The 10,508-nt window shown below is 40.4% G+C and overlaps 1 protein-coding gene across 1 annotated transcript; it reads left to right on the top strand.

Annotated features, from left to right (window-relative positions):
* The first annotated feature begins 138 nt into the window (after positions 1-138).
* LOC112554469 lies at positions 139-10,433 on the top strand. Its single transcript, XM_025222250.1, is given in 12 exon segments — positions 139-212; positions 1,291-1,431; positions 1,641-1,746; positions 2,171-2,291; positions 2,628-3,352; positions 3,566-4,718; positions 5,437-6,612; positions 8,202-8,402; positions 8,667-8,714; positions 8,717-8,744; positions 9,165-9,208; positions 9,435-10,433. Coding segments are annotated over 12 exon segments (3,963 nt in total). The 5' UTR covers positions 139-165; the 3' UTR covers positions 9,608-10,433.
* Positions 10,434-10,508: the final 75 nt, after the last annotated feature.

Here is a 10,508-nt window from a genome sequence, read left to right as displayed (position 1 = left end):
CAGACTCAAAGGCGTCATCCTATGTTGCATTTTTAGAGGGGAAAATTGTAAATAACGCCGACGAAAATAACTAAGGAATTTTTAGTCTGAGTTTTTAAAATTCGAAAAATAGGTTTCGCAAAAGTCTGCTTAGCAATTTTAAAATGTAGATTTGTGTTGGTAAATATGTTAACAGTAAAGCTTATCAGCAATCTCACCGAAGGACGTATTGAGTAAGAATGAGTGTTTGTTTCTTGTTGGAAGTGCTTCAATGTAACAATAGCCCAGAGAAGATTAATTTATTTGAGTCGTCGAAAGTAAAACAATGAATGATGGCGGAGATTATGGCCATGGGATAATCGAACTTGCGGATACATCACACTTAGAGACAATAGAAGTGTACGAATTAAAAACAGGCTGAAGCTTATCAAAATACACTTGGGACTTTGATTATTCTAGCTATTAATTTGGTGTCCGTGCCTAAAAAGCAATCGATATGAATGGAAAGCATACAAATACGTGTTGCACCACATTTACCACAATCTGCAATAGCTTACTCAATCACAAACATTGCAGAACACATCAGCAATTGTATGAGCTAATCCCTACCTGTTTAAATTTACTCCATGTTTTTCCTTGTCTAGAAATGTTAATAAATCATGTGTCTGTAAGCAAAATTCAAATCCTTTTAGGAAAAACTGCTGAGGGATAGGGGAGAATGTAAATGAAAACCAGAAAGTTTACATAGGAGGTTTCATTATATATATTTTGTATGAAATTAGACATGATATTTCTTCATTACTTGTTATTGAATATCACTGTACTGTGTCAGTGACACATTTTTACTTGCCTTGCATGAAACATAGTACTAATAATTATAAATGCATTTTCTTGATATCCTAGATCAAGATCACAGGAACATTAACACATGGGCTTTGATGTGTGCTTTTTTCCATGCGTTAATAAAACTGAATAATAAATAACCTTTCATGGGCTTCACTTAAATTTTTAACTGGGAGTCAAAACACTGTTTTTATTTTATTGATGGAACACATTGCAATAGTCGACTCTGACAAAAAAAGGTGGCACAAGAGTTTTAATCTAAACTATATTTCCTTTATTGTGAAGTTGATTGTTTCATGCTGTAGAAAATAAGAGCGCTTTATTTTGTATTTGTGTACCCTAGTTTTTCTCATTCGATCCAGCTTAAGATTAAAAGATTTCCACTTAAAGATTACTCCAAAATGAGTCTGCTTGAATTATGTCTGTACCCTTAAGTAGTTTTTCAGCCATCTGGAAACTGTGTCTCAGAGAGGCAGCTTCCTGCTTGAATGCTGGTGCTGATCCAAATGGCCTGAGTACAGAAGGGGCAGCGGCCATGCACATAGCTGCTGGGATAGGAGTCGAGGCAGTGCAGCTGCTTCTGCTTCATGGAGGAGACCCAAATGTGAGGTAGGCTGACCTTTCAGAGGCTTACTTTCAAAATGCAGCCGGACATGATATTCTTTAATTTCAGACCAATGTTTCAAGTTTAGGGTGTTACATTAGCCAAAAAAACATTGTTATTTGTACACCTCATTTTCCATGTGTTAATGATGAACATTTTTTTTGCATGATTATTTAATGTGCATATAATCAAGCAGCATATATTCCCTTCAAAGGTCTGAAGATGGATCCACTCCACTTCATGTAGCAGCTGCTTGGGGAGATAAAGAGACACTCCAGCTTTTGCTAAAAAATGGTGCAGATCCTAATTTACTTGATAAGGTATGGGCATATAACAATTGTACATGTGCATTTGCTCAGATACCAATATAGGGATAGTGCTAGTTGTGGATTGCTGTGGACAGTTTCTGTGATTTAAACGCTTTTTTGTTGCTGTAAGCACATATATTTTTGACGCGACAGACACATCTGCTGAACAGTACATTAGCTTTTTATTCATTGTTATTTCTGATGGTTATAACCATTTAATGCATTGAATCTACACAATTCAAGTGTGACATCGACCTCTGAAAATGAAAGGACTTAGGTACTTAGTGTGAGAAATAATATTTTTGTATTGAGGCTGCTCAAGCATGTAGATTAATTAAAAATTAAGTTAAAGAAACACTGGGCAAAATTTGCAATATCAATTCGTCTTTGCAATACTTCTGCCATTGACCTGCTTTTCAATATGGTTAATGTAAAGGAGGGTCAAAGACCAGTGGATATAGCCAGGTCAGAAGGTTATCCTGAGTGTGCTGACTTGTTGCGGTATTATGGCATGTTGGTTGCTATTGGAGATGAAGAAGAAAGTCCAAGATTTACAGGTATAATAGATGTTGTAAACAATTAAAAGTCTAGAAGAAATACACATTTATTGCTATGACTTCTTGGATGAGTCTGTCAAGTAATCTATTAGATCAATACTTTTTACTGTAAAAGGCTTTTGCATCTCATCAACAGAAGGTTACAACAACTTTTTAGCATCTAAATGTATTAGGTTTCTATGACTGTACCAAAATTTTCATTGGCTTATCATAAGGATAGTTCTGATCATAATCAACAACAAAACTTTTTTTGTGGTTGCAGGTATTACAAACATACATTTGTGAATATATTACATACATCAATACATTTTGAATTTGTAGTATTGTGTGTTCCAGAAGAACCAGTTGACGTCCCTAACAACTTCATCCACTCATCACTTTCACCTCCAGCTTGTAAAAGGAACAATGCATGCTTAAGCAACTCTTCCTCTGATGAGGAAGGCTTTAATGTAAGCAGGGAATATTCAGAAGCCTTATCACGTAGGCTTAGTCGCCTTCTCCACACTGGGGAGAGTGCATGTCTTGATGTGACCTCACCTGACTTCCCTTATCTTGGTCAAAAACATGAAACACTAGGCAGAGGGGCAGCAAACAGGACCATCCTGCCTGCAGACGACCCTCTTTTCTCTGACAGTAGCACTGACAGTATTGGTTGTGCTGAAGAAAAAGAAACTGTTTGTTGCACGCCACACCACTATTATCTGGAAGCGAAAACAGCTGGACTTCAAGCACCATGGAGATCACCAGAGCATAAATGTTCTTGCCTTTACCAGCAGAGTGTACACAGTTGTGAACCTGAGCACTCATGCATGGACATGCAATATGCAGAAAGACTGGAGAGGACAATGCAAAAGAAGTACTTTCCTGACTTACAGGGGTTAGATTCTGGACATGGCTGGAGCAAGAACATTGGGGCTGCTTCAGGCGTCTGCAGGCCATATGTTTTGTCCAGTGAAAAAAAAGAGTATGTGTCATCGAACAGAGGGGGAAGTCCTAGTTTGGGTGCTGCTTGTGGATGCAAGATGAAGCAGCCTCTTGAGGCTCCTTGCTCTTCTAGTCATTTTTGACATTCCTGCCAACACAGCTCCAATCAGTCAAAATGTTCCTGCAGTCCATCTTCAGCAGCTAAATCTTTAACAGGCCAAAAGATTCATTTGTTCAGTCCTGATTATTGCCAACAAGAGGCATATTCCACTGGTGCCTGCTCCAGTCTGTGCCAAAACTGTCACCGGAATAAGTTTTTGAAGTCAAGACATTTTGGTGATTATCTCCAGAGGCACTCATCTTCCCAAGGGGTGCACAGGCATGATACGTGCCGTAACTTTAGCAACCAGAGGGATCTGTCACCACTTTCAAAATCTTGCTGTCCATTCAATAATCAGTCAGCTACATGCATGTCTGGCAGTGCAGTAAGTCAGAGGCTTGCACCTCACAAATCACAAATTTTGCAGAACTCTTGCTCAGATGAACAGTTATCTGCAAATCTCACCTCGAAGTCGCTGTTACATGAGAAAACAACATATCAACGTGATAGCTGTACATGCAAGGGACATACCACCCACAGATCAGCCACTTCAAAAGATGTTTGTTCATCAGAGAAAAAGTCATCTTCAAAATCCCTTTTTCTAGAGCACCACACATCCCGAGTTCCATCCAACTGTAAAATAGAAGCCACAGGACCCACTTCTCCAGTTACTGTACTGCCTGTACTGCTTAGTTCTTTGAATGGACCACCTACCTTATCAAGGAGGCTGTTCAATGGTCTTGGCAGCAAACATTTGATGTCAGGAATGACCTACAATAATCATGATGATGATAAGCTCATAACTGCTTCTCGAAGCAGCCATTCTACTGACAGTGGATATTGTAGTACCTCGAAAGTACTGTCTCCTGTCAAGCTGAAATCTGATTTTCCTGATTCACTTCATACAAGCTACAGGCTTCAGAAAACTGTTCAGGAACAGAACATTCTTACAGAAGGTAAGCAGTCTCCAGATGTAGAAAGAGCATCAAGGGATTGTAGAAGTGTAAGGGGTATAAAGGATGCAGATGACTTTCATCACACAAGTTTATCTCCTAAAAAAGTGGCTGATTCAGCAGCTATAAAGAGTGCTTCAGATTGTTCCAGTCAATCTAGAGAACCAAGAGGCACCAGACAATTCCAGAAATATAACTACTTAAAAAGACCTGATGTCACAGAAGGGGCAGAGATGCCAATGGCTGGGGATGAGGAGAAGAAATGCATGCGGTCAGAATCATCTAGTGCAGTTTCCAAGAATTCAGGGGACGTCAGTGTATCCAGGGGCAAATCTCGCCTATCATTTGCTGAATTGTCAATCTCTTCTGTGGACACAAATGACAGTTTCCAGACATGCCAGGAGGCATCCTCTGAGACAGAGTCCATAACAGCCCTAGGATCACAAACAGGTACTTTGGTTTATCATTCCTGTGTTTGGTGTGTGCATACCTGTACACATTATGTGTGAGAGAGATTGAGTGATTGGTTGATTTCTTTATTGCTTCAGCACAGCTCCAGCAAGGGTGCAAGCATCTGTCACTTTCCAATGAAAAAAACACCAACAAAGGATTTCTATAAACACATGCACAAGAAGCTCTATACATAATATGCATACAATATCATTACACAGCATCTAGATGTATACCCACTTTTACACACAGATGCACACAAGCTCCTACTCATACAACCGTCACCATAGGCTTCAGCCACGTACAAAAGAAAATCTTAAAAGAGGAACCATCCTCAAGGCCATGGTCATTACAACAAACTGAATGGTCTTCACCCCCTCCCAGTATGTCCCCAACTCTTACCCCAGTGTGAGAGAGAGAGAATGTTTTTAGCCTTCTTGTTTACCCTTGTATGGGTGTATGCCTTTTTGTTTTGTACACATCAATATGCAGATGACTTCCTCTGTCCAATACATCTGTTTGTACACTCATATAATTTTCCATATACTTTGTTGAGGGCCCTTCTCAGCTGAACAAATACTGAATATGCGAGAATGCCAGTTTAATGTTAAATTCACTAGATGAAGATATTCTGAGGAATTTTTTTTTTCTATTTTAATATTCTAGTAGTAGCTTTTGGTAGAATGACTGAAGAATGAGCAATACTTACTTTTACCAGGAATTATAATGCAGTCAGAAGGAAGGATAAACTTTCCAGAGGATGACACCTTCCTGATCCAGCTGGAAGGTGACACAGATGATCATAGACTAGGCATAAACAATTCATCCAAAGAGTTTTGCTCAAGAAAAAAAGCAGATGCCTGGAGACGCGAAAGTGGAGGTTTTGATGTGTCCAGTATAATGCCTAATCCTGGCTCGCCAAAAGATAGTGGTACTTGTTCAAAAGCTGTAAATTCTACCACAATCTTAAAACCACAAAGTAAATTACAGGATGATACATGTGGCATAGACAATAAAAACAGCCAGCAAAAATCAGGGTACACACAGGAGTGTAAATCAGGCTTTCTCAAACCACCACGTAGAAGTGGAGTCTGGGCACCACCTACTGGTCCTCTGCCTGATGACAGTGACCTTATAACTTCCGATGAAAGTTTTGTCAGCAAAACCAAAAAGAACTGTGAAAACAGGAAGATTGACAGTGTCAGTTCTAACAATGTCACACGCTGGTTGCAGAACATAGCCAGCTTTCCTAACAGCACCATCAGCGTCATCAGCAACAAAAGAAGGCCCAGGCTTTCAGAAGACAGCTTGCTGAGCACTTCTTCAACAAGGGAATACATCTACAGGGACGAAGAAAAAGGCATAACACTTCTGGAGCGCCATATCCCATCCGAGTGCAGCAGTAGTTGCAGCAACCGTACGTCCCTTGAGAGTGTTTGTAGTCTAGACTCTCAGGCAACTGTCGTCTATGACTGGAAAGATGCATCAGCAAGTGGAGCGCACAAGTCGTCCGACACTACGACCAGCCTGGACTTCAGTCTCTGTGGTCACACCATGGCGTCCGAGTGCACTGATCCAGAGCCAAGTCTTGGTAATGCCACCAGCATTGACGGCAAAGTACAGACAGAAGCACTCAGTGAGCAAGCCAGTACAAGTGACAGAGAGGATACTTCAGACAGGAAATCCAGCGGCAGCATTAGAGAAGGCCCCGTAAGTACAACGGAGATCCCCCCAGAACTGAAATCCCTCTCTGATGAAGCCATCTTTCAAAGTTTGAAGGAGCTGGGAGATAGTCCTGGTCCCGTACAAGCAGGCACCAGACAGACCTACCTTCGGCGCCTGGCTAGTCTGCGTAGCGGCAAGGTTAAACTGTCTCTGGCCACTTCGCCATCGGGTGAGTTTATTAATCTGTTCATTCCCACTCAAACTTCAGAATCCATTTGTTGAATTTGTTTATTGGTGATGATTGATGGATTGACGATGGATGATCCAGTCTAGAGGCGGCCATGATTACTTTTTTTTGTCTTTTTTCCTCCTTTACTCCTTCCTTCACTCGTGTTCTCTCTCTCGCACGCATGCACACACAAACTTGTATACCACATAGACCCACTTCTCTGATCTGATAGCTGGTCTGTGCATGCAATTAAGAGTATACCAAAAAAATTACTTCTTGGCAGATTCACAACTCGGTTCTGTTTCATTCCCTACCTCGATTTTTTGTCATCTTTCTCTGCTTTGTTTTATTTCAACTGTCATTAGACGCACCTTTCCCGCTCATCAGTACTTGTTGACAAAACACAAGGTAGAATGTGTCATGGCGTCCGTCTGACTCAAATTACTTGCGTACTAGGTGACGTCAACATGCAGCAAGACGTCACGCAGTAACTATGACGCCATGCTTACTATCAACTACGTCACGCAGCAACTATGACACGATGCTTACTGTGAACTATCAAGTGGAAAAGAAAGTAATGACTTCGTACGATACTCTTGTCACCCCACCATGAAGAGTGAATCCTAATGATTTGCCGCCTGCACCACGGTTGGCATAGGCTGGCTGGCGCATCCGTAATAGGTCCGCTGGGTGTAAGGAGTAAGTGTGTAACTGTAAACGTAGATCTGTTTGGGGTTTGCTTTCCTGTTTAGGAGGTAATATTAATAGAGAATCATAGCTATCTTCGCGCACTTGGTAACTTTGCCTTTGTCAACACTTAAGTTTCTTTTGGGTTTTTTTTTCCAAAAAAGTGTTTACCGTCAGATGTTGCAACCAGCTAGCGTAGATTAACAGACCGCTATCCAGTTTAGAGCTCCTCAGAGTAGGTCACCCATCTGACGGCTTGACGGGTCTTTGATGTTAATCAGCCACCATTTCATTTGCTGACCCACCGGTGTCTTCAGATCTTTCAGATCGGTCCCACTGGCGCTCTTTTGCCGCTGCTGCGTCTCATCATGTCCCCCCGATAATTGGGACTGGCTGGCTTGCTTTGAGTCCACTCGGTAGTAGTTGCAGGAATGATGATTATTGAGTGAATTTGTTGATTGGTGAATTGAGGATTTCAGGCATGGTAAAGTATGCATTTAAAAGCATCCTGATGTTAAAGGCAGAAAGTGTGATGTGACGTTTTGCATAGTCGAACCAGAAGTTGCGTGTTACGAGAATAAAAGTAAATCAAAACACGTTTCTTAACAAAGTTATGTAACAAAGAATCAGTTTGGTGGAATATTGCAGTCGTTTCCTATCAAAACACTGGAACAGGATGAACTGAAAGGTAATCAAGAAATGTGCTTTAACCACTCAGCTATCTGCTTTCTCTTGCTCCTAGCCTCGAGCGTTTATGAGCAACACAGTACTTAGGATCTGCGGTTGTAATATTAACCGAGGTAATCATGGCCTTATGGCTGCAAGACGAGCGGCACTGTGGCCGACGTTACCAAAGGTGCAACACATAGTAGCTGTTACAATGCTTGCTTGGTAAATTGCAGGCTACTCATCGGAACTGAACCGCCTTCTGTCTGGCTCACTGGATTTGGAGGATTTGGTACACGCGGAACTGGTGATGGTGGCTCAGTTCCAGACTCCGGGCAGTCGCACCTGGCGAGAGGGCAACATCAAGTCCTGTTTCAACTATTTGCTGCTTGATCCCAGGGTCACGAAGAACTTGCCTTTACGGGCCAAATCACTTAGTAAGTACAGATCCTCTTATATAGTTGATTCAAAAAAAAAAAAAAAAAACCGGACTGAGTATTGTGTGTCCTGTGCATGCGCTATAAATAGTTTCGATAATGGGCTTGATATTGAATGTACTGAATAAAACGAAAGGCAGCCTGTGTAATAATTTCTTCGGAAAAAATTAAAAAAGCAAACGAACGAGTGCATCTGCATTGAATTTTGTGGTTCAAAATTTTATGGAGCTACGAAAAGAAAATGTTTACTCCTCTTTCTTGCAGGTGACTTGGAGGGTTTCAAAACGTTTCTCCTGGCCATCTTTTACATTGGGAAGGAAAGCGATCCACATATTGTCACCTGTATGAAGCAATCTCTCCCAGCTAAATCACCCAAACAAACAGTAAGCATTCATCAAAGTTTGTTTCGGCTGTTTGAGGAGTATCAAAGAGGTTGAAGGTCGATTGTTATTCTCTGCGAGTGTGTACCCTTCTTCACCAATACTTTTTTTTTTTTTTTTTGTATTTTTCGTGCTATTTATTTTGCGTTGGTGAAAGCATTCCTTCAGTTTTGTTGTTAAATGGTTAAATACTGGCAGAGCACGCTTGTTTGAAGACGGTAAAAGAAAAGGCTATACGCTTTGTTCATTCCTCATATTGCCTTATTACAGCGGGTGCATGCGTTTGTGTTGTAGGTCCAGCAAGAAGATACAGCAAATTTTAGATGTGTGGCGCCTCAAACCAAGGAGGATTTCACTGCATTGCTTCCAAATGTCATTCCAGTCGAAGCCTAACACACGAGAAGCATGTTATGGTCGATGCTATCGGTATGTAGTCTTTTCTTCTCTTTTTAATGAGTGAGACAACAGCAGGATACATCAGTGTCAATGCTGCAATGCGGAATGATTCAAATATGGATTTTCCCCCCGCACTCAGTGAATAATGTGTGATTAAAAAAAATAAAGTGGGCTTTACGGTTTATCGTTATAGCTAGCTTTTCCCCGTATCAACAATTTAATAGCTTTTTTTTTCATAAATGGACTTTATCTTTAGGTCTGGAGCGACTGACGAACGTGAAACGTGGTGACTACTACGGCGTTGCCTCTACATGGCCTGCTACAAGGAGGCGGGCAGTAGGCGCATTCCTCTTGAGGAAGGCTTATCAGATCTTCCTTGCTGAAGGTGAAAGGCAGATCTGCCCTGTCGATATTAAGAATGAAAGATAAGATGGACTGCATACTTCAGAACTGACGAGCATATTTTTTTAAATGGATTTATTTTCTTGAAACACCAGATATTGTTGAACTAAATATGGAATCAAAATAGTGGTCAAGGCAGCTGTCGATCTAGATCACACTTGTTTCTGCTCAATAAAGGTAAATCAGGAAGTTGTAGTCTGTTCTTTTCAACAGTTCGTATCGAGTTCTGGAGAAAACCTAATCAGTCAAAGAAATACATCGGTGACGAAGGCAGTTACAGACATGACTTTGTTGCAGGGTATTTCCTAAGTACAATTTCAGAAACATTTTTTGAGCACTAGATTTATTGTAATTACAGTTGTTTACATTTCGATTGTGCTTTCGCTTGTGAATTGTCTCACACGTTATTCAGTTAAATTAAAAATTATATAGATATTTTACAGATTTTAAAAAAAGTTGTAAGATATTGTTGGCCAGCTTTCTTATCACAGTATTTGCTTCCTTTATCACTTATAGTCATTGAGTCTGCCTTTTCAAAAAGTTGTCATTGCTTTGTTCGTCTTCATCACGCACTATTTCAAAATATCAGGTTTGTTTGTGTTTAAAGCTTCAATCTTTTAAATGATCATGAGTTTTCAGTCTGTATTGTTACAGCAGTTTACACATGTGTGTAAAAATTGGAAATGATGAAATGAAGCTCCAAATTTATGTGAGTTTTTTAATTGAATATTGAGTGATGTGAACAAAGTTTTTTTTATAACCATTTTGGTTTCATATGTTTGAAGTTCTGAAATAACAGTGTGTTGTGGATGATGAATCATCTGTCACGAAAAACGTTGGAGTAATACAGTATTAAGTTTTTAGTTCGCATGATACCTAGCTCCTTTTGTTGGAAAAGCGGAGGGGAAGAAACGAGAGAATATGAGTG

Source organism: Pomacea canaliculata, linkage group LG13 (genome assembly GCF_003073045.1).
Source record: "Pomacea canaliculata isolate SZHN2017 linkage group LG13, ASM307304v1, whole genome shotgun sequence".
NCBI classification, from domain to species: Eukaryota; Metazoa; Mollusca; class Gastropoda; order Architaenioglossa; family Ampullariidae; genus Pomacea; species Pomacea canaliculata.
Note: the sequence above shows the minus strand (reverse complement) of the source record. Positions and strands in the feature narration are given on the sequence as shown.